At 39.2% G+C, this 25,023-nt stretch overlaps 1 protein-coding gene across 1 annotated transcript in view; it reads right to left on the reverse strand.

The window, feature by feature from the left end:
• Positions 1 to 25,023, reverse strand: part of RSRC1 (arginine and serine rich coiled-coil 1) — a 304,072-nt gene that overhangs the window by 122,185 nt on the left and 156,864 nt on the right. The window contains exon 6 of the mRNA XM_054983579.1: positions 13,082 to 13,133. Coding sequence (XP_054839554.1) covers positions 13,082 to 13,133 — 52 coding nt within the window. The remainder of the gene's footprint in view (positions 1 to 13,081; positions 13,134 to 25,023) is intronic.

The raw sequence follows: 25,023 nt of genomic DNA on the forward strand, positions 1-25,023 counted from the left end.
ATGTAAATCAGTTACAAAAAGTCATGAAAGAGGTGGAGTGCACAATCCAGGCTGGGTGTGACCCCTCCCCTCCATAGCTGAATCTGTATAGAATGCCTGAAAGGCAGTTACGTCTGATAATGAGATAACCATTCATAGACTCTATTCAATCCAAGTCTGACTGAGTCAAATTTACATATGAATTCCAATTCAGCAGTTTCCCGTTGGATTTTGTTTTTGAAAGGTTTTTGTTGAACTATGGTAGCCTTTAAGTCCTTGATGGAATGTCCTGATAGATTGAAGTATTCTCCTACTGGTTTCTGGATATTGCCATTTTTAATGTCAGATTTGTGTCCATTTATTCTTTTGTGCAGAGATTGGCTGGTCTGTCCTATGTACTGAGCAGATGGACATTGTTGGCACATGAGGGCATATATCACATTGAAGGTTGAGCAGCTGTAAGAGCCAGAGATTGTGTAGTTGATGCCATTGGGTCCAGTAATCGTATCTTCTGGGTACATATGTGGGCAGAGTTGGCATCTGGGTGTGTTGCAGGGTCTGGTACCTGTGTTGGTGACTCTGTTAGCCGGTTTATGGTTGTTAGTGAGAAGTCGTTAAAGGTTGGGGGGCTGTCTGTAGGCAAGGAGAGGTTTTCCACCCAGGGCTTGTGAGAGAGGCATCGTTTTCCAGGATGAGCTGTAGATCACTGATGATATGTTGGATAGGTTTGAACTGGAAACTATAGGTGACAACCACTGGTGTTCTGTTGTTAGTTCCTTTTGGTTTGTCCTGGAGCAGGCTGTTTCTGGGTACTAGTCTGGCCCTGTCGATTTGTTTGCTCACCTCATTTGATGAGTACTGAAGCCCCAAAAATGCTTCTTGTAAATCTCTTAAGTGAGAGTCCCGATCAAGACCATTGGAGCAGATATGATTGTAATGTAAGGCTTGGCTGTAGAAAATCGAGCGAGTGGTATGTTTTGGGTGGTAGCTGGAGGCATGTAGGTATGAGTATCAGTCAGTGAGTTTCTAGTATAAGGTGGTATTTATCTGTCCATTATGTAGTTGTACAGTGGTGTCCAGGAAGTGTGCTTGTTGTGTAGAGTGGTCCAGGCTCAAGTTGATGGTGGGGTGAAAGTTGTTGAAGTCCTGATGAAATCGCTCAAGGGTTTCCTTCCCATGAGTCCAAATGATGAAGATGTCATCCAAGAACCTTAAGTACAGGAGTGGTTTCAGTGGATGGGAGCTGAGGAAGTGTTGCTCCAAGTCTGCCATGAATATGTTAGCATACTGTGGTGCCATGTGTGTGCCCATGGCTGTGCCGTTAACCTGTAGATAAAGGTTGTCACCAAATTTGAAGTAATTGTGAGTAAGCATGAAGTGACAAAGTTCAGCGGCGAGGTGTGCTGTGGTTTTGTCCGGGATAATATTCCTGATGTCTTGCAGTCCATCGGCAGAGCCTCAACATCCATAGATGCTAGGATGGTGTTGTCTGGTAGGTTGTCAATGGACTGTATTTTCCTGAGAAAGTCAGTAGCATCTCATAAATAGCTGGGTGTGCTGGTGGCATAAAGCCTGAGGATAGAGTCCATATATCCTGAGACTCCTACTGTGATTGTGCCAGTTCTTGAAACAATGAGGTGTCCTGGGTTACCTGGTTTGTGGATTTGGGGTCGTAGGTAGAATGTTCCTGGGGATGGTTCCTGGGGTGTGTCCATATGGATATGTTCTTGTATGTTCATGGGGAGTGTCTTTAATATTTTATTGAGTTCTCTTTTGTATTGCTCTGTAGGGTCAGAAGGTAGTGTTTTACAGAACATTGTGCTGGAGAGTTGTCTCTCTGCTTCCTGTATGTAGTTATGTTTGTCCATGATGACAACTGCGCCACCTTTGTCAGCTTCTTTTATTACGATGCCAGAATTATTTTTGAGGCTGTTTATGGCATCTCTTTCTGTATTGCTGAGATTCTGCTTTAAGTTATGTTGTTTGTCAATTATCTCAGCCTGGGTACGTCGATGGAAGCATTCAACGTAAAAGTCTAGTGAGGAGTTGTGGCCCTCAGGGGGTATCCATGTGGAGTTCTTGTTTCTGGAACTTTGTTATGATGATTGTGCATTGCTGGTTGGGAGGGTGATTGCTACTGAGATGGTGTCTGCTCAGTGCTTCTTTCAGTCTTCTGAATTCTTTCAGAATTCTTTCAGTCTTAGGCATCTAAAATAGGCCTCCAGGTCTCCACAGAGTTGTATGGTTTGTGTGGGCAAAACCTGGAGAAATCAGTCAGAACTAAGACAGCTGAGCCTTTGTACATGAGGGAGCCTTGATTTCTTGCTGCGTCAAGGATCTTTTTTCGTTCCAGTCCGCAAAGATCACTAATATGTCCCTGGGGTTTCTTCCCTGTGGATATTTTTGCAACCCCACCCAGTATGCTTTTAAAATTCTCGGTACTATTCCTTGTTGCAGATGAAGAGGTTGTGCTAGCCAATAAGTCAGAAAAATAGCTAGGTTCTCCCTGTTAGACGGGCATTCCTCAGTCCCTCTGAACTTGAGGTTCATTTGTCGTGCTGTGGTTTCCAGGGTGAGTATTCTGTCCTGAAGCACTTCATTTTCTTTTTGCAGATTTTGGACTCCACCTTGTATAGTTGTGCCAAGTTCCAAGGTGCAATCTGCATTTTGGTCTGCTTTATTCAGTGTGATTTTAAGTTCCATAAATTGTTTGGTAAGCGGCTGCAAAAGTCCTGCCATTTTAGTTAAGATGTTTTGTTCCATGTTCACAAGCATGTTGATGAGTGCAGTATCTAGACAGGCCTGTTGATTTGTTTCTGCCACAGTTTTGAGAGTTTCGTCTCTGTTGTCTGATGCTGTCAGTATTTGTGAAGGCGGGAAAAAATCCTGTAGTCTTTTAACCACTTTGGAATCCATTTTCCTCCTTTCTGTATTTTATTTGCCCATTTTCCAAAGCGTTTTTGAGGTGTTGTGGTGATGTCTGCTGAGGTATTAGCATGAGGAGAGACAGCACTCTAGTCACAGGCGTCCATTCTCCTCAGTTCCAAAGCCACACCCCATTGATATGCTTTTCAAGACGCATTCTAATGTTTAGATTTGACATTTAATTTCAGAATTTCAGTAGAAACAGTCCTATTATGTTGTTAAAGACTGATGGTATTAAAATGCTTAAGGAATGGGTTGGATCCAGATTAAATTTTCCTCTAATGAATGGTAGGAGAGGTATAATTTCTTCCAATGCCCCATTCCTGTTGCAAATCTCTAGTTTGCCTTTCATGCCATTTTGGAGAGCCCCCTGTCCCCCAGGAGCAGTATTTAGGGCAGATCAGTTGGCTGCAGCAGAAGGAAGCAGGATAGTTCTGTTTTGCTGACTGAAGTGTGTTCCATTAGCAGAAAATTTAGTCTGCATCTAGCGCAGTATTTCTGGTTTGGAACAAGTACATTATCTAGCATTCTCTATTCAACTTATTATAAATCTCATAGTTAAATAATCTTGATTTTTTACGTATAGCATCAAGATCAAGTATAACTCAAGGCTGCTCTGGTAACAAAATGTCTACATACAAGCCACAAGAGCCACACTGGAAAAGACGAATGGACAATCTAGTCTAGCATTCTGCTTCCAGACTGTGGTCTTGCTGTTCAAATGCCAATCTTCCATATACATCGTTTGCCTCTATGTTGATAATGAGGAGAGGAATATACCTTTTCAGGGGCCTTATTTAGCCCAGGGATATTTAGTTGTGAATTCTTATTTGAAATAATTGATATTTACCTGGGAACTTGTTTCAGGCAATATTTTAAACATTTCTATAATCAAGTTTTCTATTATCCAATGATAGCACATAATTAACATAAGGGCTAAGGTTATTATAATATTCTCTGGGTTCAAACTAGTTTTTCATTTCCATTACATGAGGAATCTTCCGCTAGAGGAAGGAGTTTCTTCACTTCAAAGGAAACATTCGGATCTTTCCCTCTTATCTATAGAGCAGTGGCATTTTCCTTACTTAAAAATAATCTTGCTTAGAATATTTCTCAAAATGCAGCCTGAGGAAACAAACTTATTCTAGCTGTGTAACTCAGATTCGTTGGTAAGAAGTCTATCTTTATTTAACTCATCAGCTACATTTTGAGTAAGCAATCTGTTACCCAAGGGGCCTTTATATGTACACCTCCCAAAATTGATTTGGGATCCTAAATCTATGTATACAGAAGAGTGCTTGGGGAGATATGTAGGGGGAAAGTGAAAGGGAGAGAAGCAGCACTCCTCCTAGTCTCAAAGTCCCCTTCTGCACTCTGCTGCCCTTTCTTCTTACACCCCACACCCCAAGACTTATTCTTTATTCTCCATTTTCCTCACCAGGAGTGGAAGGGACAAGGAAGAATGCTGGTAGAGAGAGAAGTCTTGGGAGTGGAGATTCAAGAGATCAGAGAGGAAGGGAGTTGGGGATGAGCACATGCGGGTGAGCCAGGCTGACAGCGAAGGGGGAGGAGGATGAAGCAAGAGATAACGTTTCATATTTTACCTCATCCCAAAGTGTGAACATTATTGAGAGTTGTGGTGATGGAGAGACAGTCCTGAGGTGAAACGGAACCTAAAATGACAGGCTGACAGATGGTCCTTGTACACTCCACATCTACATCCTTTTCCACCAATGGTGGGAACAAGATTTCTCACTACTTGTGTTACTTCTTGGGAGAGGCTAAGGGGGTAGGAGATTACGTTATCCTGATAAGGAGGACATTATTATTTTAAGAAGGCAGGTTTGTGTCCTTCGGACTCATGTGGACAGTGGTGGTGGTCATGATGAGTCACACAGAAAGAGTCAGAATAGTTAAACAGACATGTATTAATCAGTAATCCTGTTTCTCTCTGCCACTCCCAGACACCAACTTCTTATTTTAAAGCCAGGAACTGAGCACAACCTGAAAACATACGTACAGTAACTACTCCTGCTGCCAGAGGCTATATCTTTCTCTTGGCAACTTGAGCCATATGATCATGCAAGCTTTGGCAACCTCAGTATAGTTTACAAGTCTATAGTCAAAACACAGATCAGAATTCTAGTAGAAAGCATTGAACTTATGGTTTTATTCCCAAAAGGCAACTTGGCTGCAATATGGTCATTGATCCAAAATAGGGAGTATTTTTTAAATTTCTGTATATTTCATTCGGCACTATTAACAAGGCACCAAGTATGGTGCGCACACAAAGTAAAAACAAATCAATATATACCAGTATAATGTATTTTAAACCCTAAAGAGCCCCTGAGTTTATATACGTCTTCAGTACATCAACTAAAATCCTGTATAGGAATATTTAAAGAATTTGTTTATGATTAATCATATTTTAAACTGCTGATTACATTTCAATATGTCTATATACACTAGTGGCCAAAATTGTGGAAACCTTTTGGGAAAAGTGCATTTTTGAGGTTTGATGGCTTATAACACCACTTTTTGGGGGAGTAATACCATAAAATTATATATCAATGGAAAGATAATTTAATCAAGAATGTAATGCAACAAAGTTTGTTCAATTATCTGTATTCTATCAAATGTTATAGTCAAATAACCAGAAAAAGGAAGCACAACTTCCTTTTGATAAGGTTTGATAAGGTTGATAAGGTTTGTGTTCTTTCATTTAGTGAGCTTGTAAAATGTAATAAAATTAAAGAAATGGCACAAAGAGTTGACTGGTCACCCAGAAAGCAATGTAAAATAATACTATTAAGTGAAGAAGGCTACAGTTATGAAGAAATTAGAAGAAAAATTGGTGGAAACTAACCAAAGGTGGCATTTCTAAATTTTTGAAGAGGTATAAGGCAACTCAGTCACTACAAAACTGGACTGGTAAAGGCAGGAAAAGGTGCACACAAGCAAGGGATGATAGAAGAATTGAGAGACTGAGCCTAGGTGACAGAAGAAAATCATCGGGGTGTATACAGAACGAAATGGCGCAATTCAATGTGAAGTTGAGTGCAAGGACTGTTTGGTGCAGACTGGAGGAATTTGGTCTTAATGTTAGAATTCCACAAAAAAACCCATTGTTATCTCTCAAACAAAGGTTGAAAAGATTAAACTGGGCTAAAACCCATATTAACTGGACAGTGGAACAATGGGACAGTGTTATTTGGAGTGATGAGACCAAAATCTCCGTTTGGTAGTGATGGCATAAAATACATAAGAAGAAGAATCGGAGAAGATTTGCATCCTGATTGAATTACACCTACTGTGAAACTCCCAGTTAGTGTTATGATATGGGGTTGTATGACATCAAAAGGTGTGGGCAGAATTTGCGTGATTAATGGCAATATAAATGCTCAAAAATACATAAATGAAATACTTGAGTCCAAACTGAAGCCTTCCACACGTGATCTTTTCCAAGATAATGAAGCATTTATATTTCAACAAGATTCAGCTCCATGTCATGTTGCTGCTGTGCGCAAAAAATGGTTTCAAGATAATCATATTCCACTGTTGGAATGGCCTGGGAATAGCCCAGACCTTAACCCCATCGAAAATCTATGGAGCCGACTAAAGAAACTGGTTAGTGAGAAGCAATCCTGCAATAAAACACAATTAATAGAAGCAATAACTCAATCGTGGTTTCACGTTATAACAGCTGCAGAACTAAAAAAACTTGGTTCACTCCATGGGAAGGCATTGTAAGGCCGTAATTAAAGCAAAAGGTTATCCAACTAAGTATTAACTGACATGGTGAGAATTGTTGTATAACTCATTTTTTCTATGTGTTTCAATTTTCTTCTTTATAACTACTGTTCTAAAAAAAATTCCTTCATAAAAGTTATTGCATTACATTCTTGATTAAATTAACTTTCCATTGATATATAATTTTATGGTATTACTCCAAAAAAAAAATGGTGTTATGAGCCATCAAACCTCAAAAATACACTTTTTCCAAAAGGTTTCCACAATTTTGGCCACTAGTGTACTTCTTCTATAGTTGTGTCAGTATAAGCTAAGTTTAACAAACAACAGGTACCTTGTTTGCAGAATAACTTTTGTTTCCTTTCTTGTTTTCATCATTAGAAGCAAAGGTACACCAAAAATATAGTGAAAATAAGGTGAATTTTAGAAATTTTTAACCCTCTCAACTACAATTTTAATACAGTATACAAATTTATCAACTACATTTTAGTTTATTAATGTACTGAATAAAGCTCAAGTTTGCCTGTTTAAAACAATCCTTTTCCTGTTTATTATTGGTTTTCTACCTTCCCATTTTTTCTAAACAGAAGAGTCACATTTTAGAATATGAAGCTTTTCACTTGACCATATCCACTTTAGAGTAAGATGATGGACAGAAGCCGCAATAATCTGCATGTATCTAAAGTGCTTCAATGCATGCATAGAAGCATTGCCAATTTCTACTTCCAGCTGTACAATATTCACTGTAGTTGTAGAGAATCTCTGACTGTTCAAAAGAGGCTTTTCAGGAGGATTTGGAGGCCATAATGGGAATGCAGGAGAGGAATCCTTCAAAAGACCCAATGTATATATGGAATACCACATGCAGTCCTTTGGGTTCTGGCCAATGTCACACCTGTTTTTTGCAAGCAGTGTACTACCAGCTGCTAAAACCTATTCCGAATTACTTTCATAATGTATTATGTTATTAAAACTTCTGCACATGCATGTTGAATGCACACTTCAATTTATTTTACTTTCAGGCACTCTTGAACTAAAATGGTAGTTGTATCACAAAACATAAATATAGGAAACCCTCAAAAATAATAAAGTTATTAACAATTCTAAGCTCTACCACATCATTATTATTTAAACAGCAGCCATTTCCAATTTGTGTTTTCCTGTTTGTTGCCACCTGCCCTACAAGTTGCTTTGCATAGCTACTGAAAACTAGAAGAAACAGGCCACCCCATTTAACTAGGCAATTTTCATTCAAGGGAAAAAATAAGCAAGAATCTATAAAGTAATGAGTGATCCTATTAGTTCCACCAGACTAAAATCATACAGTCTACGTATGTGGTCTTCTCAGCCACATCTGTCACAGACCATTTTGGAACCACAGATTGCAGACCACTTATTAGGTTAAGACTGAACAAACAGAGATATTTCATTCTTGAAATATTCCATAAAGGAATGGATTCAGTCATACATTAAGTGTCCCTACACTTACAGATACAATAAGTATCAGTAGAATCTAATACTAATATATTTGCATTTTTATCAAGCTCATTTATAGGAATTTTATTTTTAAAAATTTTGACGCTGTATTAACAGGAACAAACTGGCTGCATAATCACAAGATAATGAGTTAAACAGCCAAACATCCAGATTAACTGTCAAACGGCTCCATTAAATACAAAATGTTCATTATTCTTCTGTCAGTTTTCAACCACATATTGGTAATGTCATATTAACATCTCTGTTCTGAAGTCTGCTTTAAACTATCAACAATTCTGTCTTTAAAATACAGTATTTTGCATGCTCTTTTAGAAAGAGATTTGAAATGCAGATTCCACACACAGATCAGAAAACCATTTCAACTCAAGACCTTTGAATGCACACATCAATCAACTTTTGTAATTGTCTTTATAAGCAGAAAAAGAGGAATTTACCAGTGTAGCAGATTTTAGCTACGTTTTTGTATGCATAGTAGTAGACATTAATTATTCAGTAGTGCTCATCTATTTGAGTTTTTTAAAAGCAGATTTCTTAAGTTCAGTTAAAACATGGATGACCCAATTTTATAAACTATCAATATTTCTTATCAAGACTAGCTACCCAATACCCTGATTTCCCCCCCTGAAAGTATTTGAGAGAAGCAGGATACATTTAATGTACAAGCAGGTATGAAAGCTTTTATGGTTCTCTGTCATTCAATAATGAATTCTGAAAAAGAAATCACAGACACCCAAGTGGTTTGGCAACTGTAAGTGACAGAAGTGATACTAAATCCTCTGTTTACACTAGGGATTAGCTGGCTAGATTGTGAGTAGCAAACTGAGCTGTCCATGGTCAAGGGAAACTGTTCCTTGTCAGCCCATAGGGCAGAAGGACAAAACATGGTCCTGGTAGGAAGTGACCCATAAACATATTCCAAGGAAGGATTTATACAAAGCCAGTCTGCCTCAGAGAAACTCCATATGACCATTAACTGGGCTGCAAGGCCTGCCAGGAGGCCTAATTACAGGTCTACAGAGCCCAATAACAAAAGCTGAAGAGCTTTAGCCTAGGGATGATCTGCTTTATACTGACTTGAGAGAGTCCATATAGAGTGACAAAAAGAAAGAGGTTTAGCTTTAAAATTCTCCCAAGAGACACAGCATTGTAACTAAGCCTGGAAAGCCCACATGCAACATACTTCAGATAGGCTTAAACATACCACTCTCTCAAAATTAACATTCAGCTACTGCCTGCTTAACATCTGCTCAAACATGGCACATTGCGGTGATACTTTTAGACTATGCTAAAATAGATTTCTTCTAACTACTGAGAAGGATAAGTGAATAAAGTCACTCAAATATAAATTTATAGCTGATAGTAATAATCCTTACTGAGTGGCAGTTTTTATGAGCACAAAATTAGTTTCCTTAAACAACTCATTAAAAGTACTTAAGTGGCTTTAGTTATTGCCCTAGCTGTGTAAACGTATCTCCAGTCTCATTAACATGAAATCTATGACCAACCTTCAAGCAATATAAACCAGGTCTGTGTTCCTCAAAAGCATGGATTAGCAGACTAGGTTTTTAAAAAGAATATTTTATGCAAATTTTATAATAGCTAATTAAGTAACTCTGAAACATTTTAAAAGATTACATGCTGTGTTCTGAAATACACTCAGAACTCCAATGCAAGAACACTTTTAAATGAACCTTACAAATACTGGTCTGTACTTCGGAAATTAAACTGAACTGCTCTCTGAAACAGATTTTTTTGCTGAGTGCTCATATGAGGCTGCATATGGCCAATGAAATCTTAGCATACTCAGCACCTAACTTTTTGACCAAAGAAAATATACATCAATAATACTGAAGAGAATTCTTGCCCAAAGTGAAAATATCAGTTTCCCAATGTAAAATACTTACAGAAATAAGATACTCTAGGCGTGCATCTTACAAATGCATCTACAATGCCTCAATATTAATAAGGAATGAATATATATAGCAATTAGGGAAAGGTAGCCCCCTGTGCAAGCACCAAGACATTACAAACCCATGGGGGGATGTCGCATCACAATGTTTTCTTGGTAGACTTTTAACAGGATAGTTTCCCATTGCCTTCCCCAGTCATCTACACTTTACCCCCAGGAAACTGGGTACTCATTTTACTGACCTCGGAAGGATGGAAGGCTGAGTCAACCTTGAGCCAGCTACCTGAACTCGGCTTTCGCCAGGATCGAACTCAGGTCGTGAGCAGAGCTTGGGCTGCAGTACTGCAGCTTACCACTCTGCACCACGGGGCTCTTATATAGCAATTATTTGATTTAATTATGGAATTAAAGGAATACGCAGACTAGATGTACACAAAAGCCTTCATTTCCCCCAGAATATGATCCATAAAGAACATCACCCAAAGCTATTACAAAACATGCACTTGATTCAGACATACAAACCATCCACAGATTGCTACTACATGAATAAGCATGAAGCCTTGAGGAACCTACACTGTCATTACTGTGTTCCCTGCTGCCCTCTTGTGCAGGTTTGAGGCAAACCACAGTTCACTGTTACACCAAACTAGAAAACAAGGCTTTCCACTTGCTTGCAAACCAGGATTCCAAACAGTGGTTTGTTCTATTTTCAGAATCCTGGTCTGGAGGACATAAGCAAACCATCGTTTGCCACTTCATATGTAACTGCACACTGCAGGTTGGATCCTGTGGAAAAGATCCCTACAGAAAAGGAGAGGGGTAAATTTCTTTGACTCCCTGCCTGCTGTTGCAGACATCCAACTCCCCCCATCTTCTACTCCTGGGGGACCTTGTCAACCAGGAGCAGCATTCCCAAGGGGCATTTCTGGCTGCAGCGAAAGGCAGATAATTAGGGCTTCTGGGCACAGAATTTAGAACCAACTCTATGGTTTGCCACAAACTCGGAAATAACAACTTATCTTGCCACACAAGAAAAGGAGGGGCAAGGATTACACAAGCAAGTGAAGTTCCATGGTTGCCATTGCTAAATATAACTTTTATTTGTACAATAGCAATCCATATGCATTTTATGTGCCTTTCCAACATTTAAATGAAATAGGATTTCAGATTGTTTGAATAACTAATGCATTTCCAATCATACAACTCATTGATGAGTAATCTAGACCTTTAAGTTTAACTCCAAGTGTAAGTTTTTTTTAAATTAAAAAGTGTCATAAAAACTTCAATATGCCTTGAAATGTACAGGCTTCTGATCGCAATGACATAAAACTCATAGTACCTTTAATACATTTTCTAGGTGTTAAATTAAAAAATGAGGTGTGACAGCTCAGAGCAGTATAAACAAATTGTGCTTTTCAAGGTCTGCCCTGTCACATCTACTTTATAATTATATGCTTCAAATACATATTAAAAGAATGGAAGAACAATGCATATATTTGAAACTATGGCATATAAAATGCTACACTGGAAAATGTGAATATTTGCAAACAATAGTAATAGAAAAAAGTTTTGCTTTAAACAAAAGGTTTCAAAAATATCTTTAAAAGTACAAATTCGCATATTTCATCATATGATACATATAAGATAAATCTGAATGCGTAAATTAAACTATAATTTGGATAAATGTTAATATACATTAAATACAACATTGTTTTTAAATACAAGGCACACACACAAATTCCACAGGATAGAGGATACTAGAATATGAATGTATTATAGATTTTTATACTTCTATGTCCTTCTGCTATTAAGATGTTCAGATGAAGAACCTGCAGTTCCCCAATGTTGTATTGTAAACTAGAAACAGTAGTTATACAAATGTGAAACTATACATTATCATGGGGTCCCCAGTAGGGTGCTGGAGAGCATCATTGAATCTACTAACACCTTTCCTGGCACTCACCAACTGTTTTTAGAAAATGGACAGAGCCAGAAGGAGCTTTGGCCCAGCAGGCCTTCTGACTGGCCACTAGAGATGTGATTGGCTATGCTTATTTTAAAGATGTTCCTCTGGAAGCAGCTATCACCACAGAACAAGTATCTTCATTGTGTGACTGAAGGTAAGCTATGGCAGCCATTTTGTGGCTGGCTCTGCCTCCTCTGGTAGCCATTTTGTGTCTGCGTCCACCACCCTATCTCAGACTTCTAAAGGACCCACAGGCTCATAAAGGCTTGGGAACCCTGCACTACCATGTCCACAGGAAGAAGCAAATGTTGATTAAACTGTTACTATATCTGTGCTGACTTTAATTTCTACATTCAAAATGCAGTTCTGCTACCACAGTTATCTGCTACCACAGTTATCTTGCTGTCATAATAAGCATCAAAACATTCTACAAATTGGAAACAGAAGCATTCATGGTGGTAGACTTTTCTCCACCTTCCCCTTATACCCCTGCATCCTGTGAGCCTCCTTCCCCACTCAAAAGTCTATGCTCTGAGATGGGAAAGAAGCACAGACAAAATACCATGATGTATGGAGGGGCTGCACTAAGCAGAGACAAAACTGATTGATTTAAATATTTAAATGCCATTTTTTGCACCGACCACAGTGGCTCATGGAGGCATATAAAGGCCTCAGCAGCAGCCTATAATTAAAAAACAAAAATTAAAACCATGACCACTCTTTTCCTCACTGTTCGTTATTTGCTAAATTCCTGTCTGAAAAGAACAGCCTTGCATCTTTTCTGGAAGAAAACTAATGTAGGAGCACATCGTAATGGAGGACATGATATAAAAATCGCACACATAAAAATTGCACATCATCTTAGTTGTTCTTGTTCTTATCATGTTATGAATGTATTATTGTATTAATAAAATCTTATTTTAAAAAAAATCAAATGAAATTGCCCACACTTCACTATGGCACCCAGTTGTTCCACTATAATTTGTCCATCGTCAGAAAAATGATGATTCAACCCTCAGACTTTTCCTTTCACATCTTTATGTACCTTTACTTACCAGCAGCTTCAAGAACCAGTTGTAATCTAGCTTTGGCCTGTTCAGCAGCAGACTAGAAATAAAGAAATAGATAAAATTAAAAAATATATTTCTGTGACAACTAAATGTTGAAATCTATGCTTGGGTGAATTAAACATTCTAGTGCACACCTCTCAGGCCTGTTAAAAATATCATTTTGCTTGTGTTAGGCTATCTTGTTCTATTACATTCAAGTTTCTAGGTCAAAATTTCCTGACAACCTTATTGTATTTTTTGTTGTCGTTTTGGTTTGTATTTGGGGACGGGGAGTGCTGGATGAAAATCTTATTTCACAAACCATATAGAGACAAATCAATTATATTATGCACATGTTTACGTAAGCAGAATCAATGAAGAGAACAATCAGCACACCACTCAAACCCTTCAGGGCTGCAATAAAACAGGAGGATTCTGCATGATCAATTTTGATCGGACTTTCTGAGCAGTCATGCCGCGGTGGAGTCCTACGAATCCACTTCTCCCCGATTCCACATTAGGCTTTTGTTTCGCACATTTCATCAGCTCAAAGTCCATCATGCGGAATTTTTGACAGGATAAAAATCGATTCCTCATTGCTTTTTCCGGGGGAAGTGTCGAATGATGCACATCTTCATTTTTTAAAAAAAAAATCCCCAAAAAAACATTGCTACACATAAACGTTGCATCAAACCAACACATTAGAAAAAAATTTCTCACAAAAAAACGTTGCTACACATAAACGTTGCATCAAATAAACATATTGGATAGGCCAGAGCACTTCCCGCCGATATTGTGGAAGAGTATTGGCTATTGACATTTGGAGGGAAAATTGTTACCAATGACCCCGCGTCTATCTTTCCCGCTTTCTTCGTGAGCAGTGTGGTTTAGTGATAGGTGTTGTGTTGAGGACGGTCTCTTTCTCCCTCCATGAAATGCCTAGACCACTAGTTGAACGCTGAAGTCCCTCCATCACACTTTCACTCTACCTCAGAAGCTGTCAGCTGTCAGCGAGCAACAAGTAACAAATTTGGCATGTTGTAAAATGGACCCGTTATTGGTCAGGTGTTGTCATGTGACACAGGATATGTTTCTGCATAGATTTGTAGAAACGTTGCAACGTTTTTTTACATTTTTTTTTTTTAAAAAAGAAGGGAAGGGAAAGGGTAGTGGGTGTAGCTTAGAAAACATGATTGGCCAATCAAATTAAGTTGATTCGAAGGGTGAGAGAAAAGGGCAAGGGTGGGGAGAATATCGGATAAAGAATTCTGCATGATTAAAATCCCTAATCTGCTGCGCATGGACAAATAAGTCGGGGGAAAGCAGGATGGAAAAAAAACGGACAAAACGTGCAGTGACTTCGAATCTGCTGCTAGGATTGCCTTCCCACGTGTGGAAACACAAGAAAAAATCGAGGTCATTTAGAAGCTGAAGCAGGGAAAACCATTCATGCGGAATCACCCACAGAGAACAATGACCTCAAATACTTTGCTCTCTCTCCACAGGGGAAGGGAGAAAGAGGTCCTAGGTAAAAGAATCCACAATCATTCTTCATTTGCATTTAATCCAATTAAAACCATGCAAATTTAAAATTGCCCATTGGCTAGTACTGGGAGCTGCTGAAACAATGGCATAAGATATACACATGGAAAAAGATAAACCATGGCTTAAAACTTACCAGGTGGCAAGAGTATACCTAACATTTAAGTGAAAACATCATTACTGTGCCAACCTTATCAATACTACTCTGCCATCCGATGAGTATTTTCAGCATTCAACTTATATTTTAAACCACAGAAAATATCTTTATACTGTGTTGCAGAAAAATATCAAACCAGGTACCCAGTGATCTAAACAGTAGGATAAGAGGGATCAAAACCTCCTCTAATGCACAGTGAGGATCACTGGATATTATACTTGTCACTCAAGTATGTTTTGCACATTTATGCCAAAATCCGACTGTCTGAACTAACTCTGCACCCATGGTGCATAAAATCTTTTCAGCTATACAGGGCAAAGAAATCAAGTTGTCAGAGATTCTATTACAAAGCATCCTTAGACAGACCTTGCTTTATGATGGCATTCCAATATTTTAGTGCTAAACACACCCATAACTATCTTTTCTTTGACTGTTTTGCTACTACTCCAATAGTTATGCATTAAATTATAAATACTCTAAGCATTTTACCTAGCATTAATGTAATCTGAAACCCGGTTGTTAACATCATCACAAACAAGACCCCGTAAACCTAAATGGACCCAATAAAATTATCAACCAGGTGTTTTTAGAAAACGATATTGACTCTATGATCAATTAGGCATAGATACGTTTTACAACAGTTGATATATTTGTTTGAGTATATGTTTTTCACAAAGTTTTTCACAGGAAAATCACTAGTACTAAAAGCTTTCCCTCACCTGGATAGCCCAGGCAAGCCCGATCTTGTCAGAAAAGCAGGGTCAGCCATAGTTAGTAATTGGATGGGAGAACTCCAATGAAGATCAGAGTTGCAGAGGCAGGCCATGGCAAACCACCTTTGTTAGACTTTTGCCATGAAAATCCAACTGGGGGGGGGGGTCACCATAGGTCAGCTATGACTTGACGGCACTCTCCAACCACCACTAAGACCACCACAAAGATGTTTTTTGCTGGGCTATCTGCCTCAGAAGCACCTGACCATTAGATTGCTGCTTCTGGAAAAATTCTTCAAAAGGACAGCAATAAAACTTTACACTAATTTTGCCTCATGGCTTATATTAACAACACAGCCTATGGTGCAGAGTTTCTTCTGCAAGACAAAAGTGGGAAGCTTGCAAAGGCTTAGCTCAAGGCATTATATGAGTTGCAGGAATCTGATATGTTGAATCAGCATCTAAATGAGTTTCCCTAAAGTTATGACGACAATCGTCTATAGGTTATCACAAAACTAAAAGGTAAAAAATTACTTATTTAGAGACAACATTATAGCATTTTGTATGCTATTGCTTATTTCTATACTTAAGAATTCTCAGAATTTTAAAGACAGGTATTAATTTTGCAAAAACATACAGTTGTTAAAGAATCATGTTTACACTCAAACTGCCTGCATGACTGCGTACACCAGTCCTTTCAGATAACATTTCATGTCTCCGAAAAACGAATGTATGTCAACTTAAAAAAAAAAAAGGAATATAGAGAGCAAGTAAATGGTAGAGGAAATGCACGCACTTGTCTAACCTTTCTCCACATCCATGAAAGTGCAGAAATAAATTCCTTTACAAGATATTCCTGAGCAATACAACTGCTTCTTTCTCTCAGGGGACAAAGAGCTGCTATCCCTACTGAGTTGCTTTTCAAAAGAAGAAAAGAACAAAGGTTGAACTAACACAGGTGTGAGGGGCATGACAGGATGGAATATTTCCTCACAATCAGGGTCTGCAGATCTACTTTCAAGCCAGAACCTACTGCTTAAAATGATGGGCCGGGGCAGCTGCCAGCCTTCAAAATTGGTGTAGTAATTTTACTCCTGAAGGAAAAACACTTCACTAAAGTGGCTAGCAGTTTGTGTTAAATTAGGAATACAACTGACAAGGCTAGAAGTTGAATGATATGGACTGCTGCTGGGAGAACAGGCATTGACCTGGTGAGATGGGCACCAGAGTAGAGACTTTTTGTCAGTGGATTTAGTTGCTAGTAGGCACTTTAGCTCAGGTCAAATGACTTGCTTAACCACTAACAGATATGGCTCTTAGATATGGGCTCACAGCAGACTGAGGTACTAACATTGTGCTAAAGGACATCCCAACTCATAGTGAACACAGTCATCCATGATAAAATTCACCCAGGTAGGATGAGTCCATGCAGAAATATAACATTCTGGAAGCTGAAGTGATAATGAATTAATTATTTTATTGGTGTCTTATGATACTATCTACATTTCAGAAACAGCCTCCCAAATTAAGAGGATCAAGACCCTTTTTTTTCTTGATTTAGGCTTAAGGTTTAGATATGGTATTGTTCTTTGAGTGGTTCAGAACACTCTAGCTTCCTAGGAACAGGACACTGGAGTGAATTTTACTGATTCTCCAGCTTTTGCCTAGAGAATGCCCTCTTAATTATTCCATTTCTACATAAAATCTATAAATGGGAACACATTCTCCTTTGCTGCCCTGCAACCGCCGAGCTCCTTTCCTCAGATACAAGAAAAAAAACAAATTGGCATTTTTCAGAAGCCCAAGCAAAAAAGCTCTGGGCTGGCTTTTGGTGATCAAAGTTAAGCCGATAATTTTTTCAGTCTAAAGACCAGAGTGAGCTACAAGTGATTTTAATTTGAGAAGGTATTTTTTTTATAAATATTGTTCATGTTCCCTGAAACATTTAAATGGTTTATCTTACAAGTTTAAATAAATGAAAATATTCAACTGTCAGGGCTCATTTGGAGCTGGAACGCACAGGAACGGCGTTCCGGTAGCTCTAAAAAGAGGTCACGTGGGTTTTGGCCCCGCCCACGTGATTCCTTTTCCTCGGAGTGAATGCCAAGTGGTGCTGGGCTCTAAAGAAAGGCAAGCTGCGTGCATTCATTCTGCTCTGCTCTTTTACTTTCATTTCTGACTGGGCGCTGGTTGAGGGGGGGAGAAAAAGCGTGAATGCCGAGTGGTGCTGGGCTCCAAAGGAAGGCAAGGTGCTTGCATTCATTCTGCTCTGCTCTTTTACTTTCATTTGTGACTGGGGCAGGGAGAGAAAATGAGTGAGTGCAAGCCGAGTAGTGCTGAGCTCCAAACTAATGCAAGCTGCTTGGAATTCATGCTGCTTTATTTTCATTTGTGACTTGAGAGAGTGAGTGAGTGGGTACAAGCAGGGCTGGCTCTTCAGAGGAGGGTACGCTGCTTTGAGTTCATTCTGCTTTAAGGAAATACCTGGAAACTTTTGCGAAAGGGGCCTGAGGGGTGGATGTTGCCTTCTGACACACTTCCGGTGATGTCGGGGTGTGTGGCATATGCTAATGAGTTATGCTAATGAGTTCCTGCAGTTCTTTTTCTAGGAAATGACCCCTGTCAACTGTTATCCACAAGATATAAGATTACCAAATGAATAAAATATTTCAAAGTACCACATTTTATACAACTACTCTACAGTGGCTGTATTGAAAGTAACATGGCACATAAACTGAAAAACAATGTGGTTATTGTAATTAAAAAGAAGAAACTGTTAAGAAAGGCATATTTGGCTAGCATAGTTTTATAAATAGTTCTTGACATACAAGTTTATGAAGGAGGTGAAAAACAAATCTGCTTTGCATTAGAGTATGACTAATTATTTATGTTACGATTAATATTGTGCAATTAGATTTAGGGGTATTAACTGTCAAAGAAAAGTAATTATGAAGAATAAGCTAAAGATTCTGTGATTCATTAGAGTTTTTTCTTGCTAACTTACTAGAAATTAATTATGTTGAATAGAAACTGTAATAAGCAAAAGGATGATTGCCTTGTTTTGCGACATCATTTAAAACAATGCATGACACTTCAATACAGTAGGGCATGACAGCGAAGCCCAGCATAAATTTGATTGCTCTCAGCTATCAGAATGTGTGCACCAGGAAAACAACCAATTTTAATGCATTCATGCACAACAACATAAACTTTGTTATATTTCTGATTATACAAACAGTTTTGTGAATAAAAAAAACTGCAGAAGATAAAAAGAGATGAAAATACTTGAGAGTAGTAATGAACTTCTGATCCTTCTTCTGTCTCAGCAGGAAAGGCAGGATGTAAATGAAGTAAATAAAGAAGGGCTCCAGGACCTGTTTAAGCACTTCCACCGATAAATGGAGGTGATGGCAACAGCTCCTTAGCTGCTACTTCTTGCTTTTCATGCCCCCTGCTACAACCATTGTGGTTCTGTCTTGGCTCCATCCTTCTGCACTGCAACATTCATATTTCATCAAAGATCCTGAGGCCTAGGATGTGTTGCACATAAAACTGGGGCTTAAATAGGGATGAGGTAAGTGTCACACAGGGCAGAGTGTTCTTGGGTCATCTCATCGTCAAGAAGTCTTTTTTGGGTGTGTACTTCTAAAAAGTTAATTTTGATTTCTTTTTAGTTGTTTGCTGCTACCTGACCCTAACTGGGGAGAAAGGTAGAAAGCGAACGTTTTAAATAAATAAAATAAGGAAATCCACCAAGACTTCTTGCTTGTCTTCAGTTGGAGAGGTTAAAATAATTGTTTAAAATTCCAGGCAAGTATAAGGACTGTAAATCCTATAACTTTCAGTCCTTGCTCATTCACATCCATCATGATTCCTGTTATCTATCTTACCTATAGACTTTTATATAATAAATTTATATGTACTTTAATTTTGGATTAGCTTTTTGGCCTAACAATGGACTGGTAAAAAAGGAAGCTGATTATCAGAGAAAAAAACATATTATGAAAGGGTTGGAAATCCTAAACAAAATTACAGTATGTGTAATTCCATTGCTTTCACACCAGTCTCCATGCATATAATTATTGGGAGGTGAGCTTATAGTAGCAGTGTACACTGAAAAAAAATGTGTTTCATTTTTGAATCCAGAGTTTCCAAATGAACTATGTACTGCTATTGGTTTTTTCCAGATGGAGCATTGCTGGCTTTGATCTAATCCATTTTTTTAAATTACCATGAATTTCGGCCCTTGTCCAATATGGGCTTCCAGGCTCTTTGAAGCAGCTGTTTTTGCATTTAATAGCATCAAAATCACACTGAACACAGTCCTCCCTCTAAAACATAGATCCACCAAGTTTTTCCTCAGTTACACCAACGGCGCCTAAAGAAGGCGACTGTAGGCAGGTGCACATTATGGTAGGAAACTGTCTGGCAAATAGGTTACAGCGTGGCCAAGTGCATTCAGGCAGGCAACATTATTGTCCGAATCCACTCCACCCCACCTAAACAGACCTATTTTTCCCATAAGTTTACCTTTTGTCTATGATTGAAGTCTATACATTCTCCCTTCCAAACATTTCCAAAGTCGATGGGGGGGGGGGGAGGTCTTCCCTTGCAAGGACCTGATTGGCAGGGAGACATTGCATAGGCAGTATCAGAAGAAAAAAGAGCACTCATGAGCACTGCACATATTCCCCCTTGCTGCCAACAGAGTTAATCTTGGGATCTGATCGATGAATGTCACTAAGAAAAACAAGATGCTGCCGTGCAAGCCCAGTGCCTGCCTGTTGCTGCTGCCACTCCACAGTAAGAACTGAAATGAAGCACACCGATTTGTTGTGGAGAGGATGTCATTAGAATTTGGTTTCCTGGATTTAGTTCACCATTCCAAAAGCTGCTTAAACAAAATGAAACAGCAATTTCTGGGTGCATTTCCAGCTCATTTGTTTTGTTTTGCACACCTCTACCCTATAGTAATAATCCAAGAAAGAGAGAAAACCTTAATGAATACACAAACAAGATATATTGAATGAAAAAGAATCTGCCTATGATTGTTTTAAATTTTTCATGTATAAGAAAATCTGGAGCAGCAAAAGATTCAGATGAGTACAAGGGTTAAGATGAGGCCGTTCAGTTCACTAACCAATAAAAAAGAGCGGGCATGTATTCAATGTCATATTTTCATGGGTCTTTCCCCCTTAGAAAATGAATCTTAAGAATGATAATATAACCCAACAACTGCAGTCAAGTGATATTTTGTTACACTGTCACTGGTCAGTTTGGTATAGTGGTTAAGAGCGCGGGACTCTAATCTGGAGAACTAGGTTTGATTCCCCACTCCTTCACTTGAAGCCAGCTGGGTGACTTTGGGTCAGTCACAGCTTCTTGGAGTTCTCTCAGTCCCACCCACCTCACAGGGTGTTTGTTGTGGAGATAATAATAACATACTTTGTAAACCGCTCTGACTGGGCGTTAAGTTGTCCTGAAGGGTGGTATGTAAATCGAATGTTATTATTATTATATTGATCAAAATTGATTTTGAATACAGTTTTCAAATGTGTTTTTCATTAAGGCAGTTACAATTCATGTAGCAAATACAGACAATTTTGCTCAAGGAAACACAGTATTCTGGATTGAACATCAACAATTCTTTGCGGTTCTTAAAAATGCAAGTACAAACACTAAAAATGAATTCTGAGATTGTCACGTTTGTGTTTAATTCTTATATCTGTATTTGATAAATACAGAGACAGAAATTCTGAACACCATTTTTTCTCATAGAAGACATGACTGACAGCTCTCAAAGTGCCATATTTTTCACAGAAATATGAATTTATTTAAATATATTTAAAGATATTATACCACACTGGCTCTCAGCATTCTTCCCTCTCCAGGCAACCTCTCCCTGGGAAAAGCCTGGCAAAGTTACAAAAGTCACACGGTAGAGAATTTGCTCAAGGGAGTTGTGCGGTGGCCGCCACCACCACTCTCAATCAAGGCACAGAAGTGTGGAGTCTGCGGCTGGGCCCAGGTGAGTTATGTGGCATCAAGTCAAAGCCACTGCTGCACTTAGGTGAGCTGCACAAATAGCATGGTATCAAAATGCCCAGTTAGGATTGTCAGCTTACCCAGTATAGCAGGAGGTCTGCCACTGCTGCCTCTAGGCCCCTGCTGCTGCTTGAATCAGTGGCAGGAGGAAAATGGGAGGAGGGTGTTGTGGGTTGACTGACATCATGATGTGAATTTTGGCTTTCTAATATTTGGGAAGATTTTGACCCCTTATGTTTTTTAAAACATTTCAGTTTTTTCTGCAACCCAGGGCTTCATAGAAAGATCTGTCTCATGGCTCATTCTCTGATTTAACTATCAACAGATGGGACCATATTAAGAATCAGATATGTTAAGAACCAGATATACTGATATGTATATATTGGTCAGGATCCAAAGAACTGTGCAACTGCATTTCTAAAGAAGCATTAAGCTTATGTTTCTCAAACAGCATCTCACTATGCCAAACTGAGAGCCAGTTTGGTGTAGTGGTTAAGAGCGCGGGACTCTAATCTGGAGAACTGGGTTTGATTCCCCACTCCTCCACTTGAAGCCAGCTGGGTGACCTTGGGTCAGTCACAGCTTCTAGGAGCTCTCTCAGCCCCAACCACCTCACAGGGTGTTTCTTGTTATGGGGATAATGATAACGTACTTTGTAAACCACTCTGAGAGGGCGTGAAGTCATCCTGAAGGGCGGTATATAAATCAAATGTTGTTGTTATATGGACAATTTCTCCTGAAATTTGAAAGACTCCAAAGCAGTGTGATGTGGAATAGAATCCTTCTGTTCAAAGAAAAAGCTTATTTGGGCAACCTGGCTCATCAATTTATAATGCACCATATCCCAAAGTACGAATAAAGGTGAACAGCATATTTTTAAAAAGGCAAAAGGCATTCATAAGAATATATAAGTGATTTGGAAGTGACCTCCAATCACTGGACCACTATGATTACTTACAGTTAAAGACAAAACTACTTAGTAACTCTTTTCTGCACACCTTGCAACATCCTCCAGTGGACTTAAATATGTCTGTGTGTTATGTGCCAACAAATCGCCTCTGACCTATGGTGATCCTTTGAATGAAAGACCTCCAAAACATTCTATCTTTAACAGACTTGCTCAGATCCTGCAAACTGGAGGACGTGGCTTCTTTTATTGAGTCCAGCCGTCTCGTTTTAGGTCTTCCTCTTTTTCTGCTGCCTTCTACTTTTCCTAGCATTATTGACTTTTCCAGAGACTCTTGTCTTCTCATAATGTGACCAAAGTACGATAGCCTCAGTTTTGTCATTTTAGCTTCTAGAGAGAATTCTGGCTTGATTTGATCTAGTACCTACTTATTTATCTTTTTGGCCATCCATATCTGCAAAACTCTCCTCTAGCACCACATTTCAAATGAATCAATTTTCTTCCTGTCAGCTTTCTTCACAGTTCAACTTTCACATCCATATATCATAATGGGGAATACCATTGTTTGGATTATCTTGATCTTGGTTCCCAGAGAGACATCTTTATCTTTAAGGATCTTATCTAGCTCCCTCACAGCTGCTCTTCCAAGTCTCAATCTTCTGATTTCCTCATTGCAGTCTCCCTGCTGGTTGATGATTGAGCCATGGAATAGAAAATCTTGGACAGTTTTAATTTCCTCACAGTCAACTTTAAAATTGTGTAACTCCTCAGTAGTCATTATTTTTGTTTTCTTCATGTTCAGATTTAATCCTGTTTTGGTGCTTTCTCCTTTAACCTTCATTAGTAGCTGTTTCAAATCTTCACTATTTTCTGCCAGAAAGGTGGTGTCATTTGTTCATCTCAAATTGTTGATGTTCCTTCTGCCAATTTTTACTCCAGCTTCTTCTAGATCTAATCCAGCTTTCCTTATGATAAATATAGTTGAAGTTATTTGTGATGGTTTGTTGATTATTACTTATAATTGATGGGAAAGCATATCAGGCCAGCTTCAGGATTATTGGAAGATTCAATATCTCCTCGAGCCTTCTGATCTTCTCATCCAAGGCTAATTCTGACTGATATTACTGGAGGCTTCTGCACAGCACCTAGGTTTCTAGCCAGGTTGTATTCTCATTTCCTATTGTTTCCACCTGTTTCATGACGGTTTGGTAACTTGTAATGAGTGACACAGAGAGGAAAAAATAGAGTTGCAGTTACCTGTAACTGCTGTTCATCTAGGTCTTTGTGCAGGCACACAAGTGGGGACTGCGCAGGCGCAGGCCGGCTTTTCGGAACAGGAATTCTACAGCTTTAAGGCTCTAGGAGGGGGTGACCCACTGCAAACCGGTCCAAGCCGGCTTTTTCCTGCCGACGTGGGCATGTGATCTAGTGAGGTCACTCCTGCCCTCCCTCAGTTCTCCTGAGCTGCCGCAAGCCCTCAAAATTACAACGAAAGAGCTCACAGCGGGGAAGAATGGAGGGATTATGTGCCTGCACAAAGACATAGATGAACAGGCATTAATGTCCATCGCATAGTGCTTCACGAAAGTCTCTTCGGAGGACCAGGTAGCTGCTGCGCAGATGTCCCTCAATGGCACTCCTCATAGGAACGCAGCCAAAGTTGCCTGTGCCCTGGTTGAATGGGCCCGTACTGCAAATGGACGTGCCACTCCTGAACTCTTGTAACACAACCTAATCGCTGAAACCACCCATCTAGATATCATTTGCACCGATGCTGCTTTGCCCTTGTTAGGGCCTGAATGGCAAACAAAAAAGGCTGTATCCTTTCTGAAAGACTGTGTTCTGTCCATGTAAAAAAAAACCACTCTTCTAACATCTAGCGTGCGTAGTATCCGTTCCCGCTGATTCTGGGGATTAGGAAAAAACACTGGAAGGGATAAACTCTGAGAGACATGGAATTTTGAAACAACTTTTGGCAAAAACGACAGACTAGGGCACATAATGACCTTATCAGGCTACAAACTACTAAAAACTCCAACTATAACTACAATACTAAAACTTTTCTACTGCTATGAGAAAAAAACACCTCCAGCTGAGAAGAAACATGTCCGTTCCTTGCGGCAGCAAAAAACGAACTGAGGGAGGGCGGAAGTGACCTCAGTAGATCACATGCCCACGTTGGCAGGAAAAAGCCGGCTTGGACTGGTTTGGAGTGGGTCGCCCCATCCTAGAGCCTTAAAGCTGTAGAATTCCTGTTCCGAACAGCTGGCCTGCACCTGCGCAGTCCCCACTTGTGGGACTGCATCGAAGACCATATATGAACTGGACTTACCATGAATTATTTCCCCTCTGATGTTCTCCTTAAAGATGTCCACTCTTCATCTAGTGGCTTCTTTCAGCCAAATGAAAGTCTTAAAGGTCAGAATTCTAACATGCCTTCATACTATCTTTGCTTTGGAGTCTTACAGCTTTCAATGGCGAGTCCAAAGCTGTGGCAGTTATTTGCCCTTACAGGGAGAATTTCTAGTCTTTGTGGTCTGAGGGAACCAGTGTTTTATTTTCTTTATATCTCAAGTATAAGCAA

The sequence above is a fragment of the Eublepharis macularius genome, chromosome 6, assembly GCF_028583425.1.
Source record: "Eublepharis macularius isolate TG4126 chromosome 6, MPM_Emac_v1.0, whole genome shotgun sequence".
Classification (NCBI taxonomy): domain Eukaryota; kingdom Metazoa; phylum Chordata; class Lepidosauria; order Squamata; family Eublepharidae; genus Eublepharis; species Eublepharis macularius.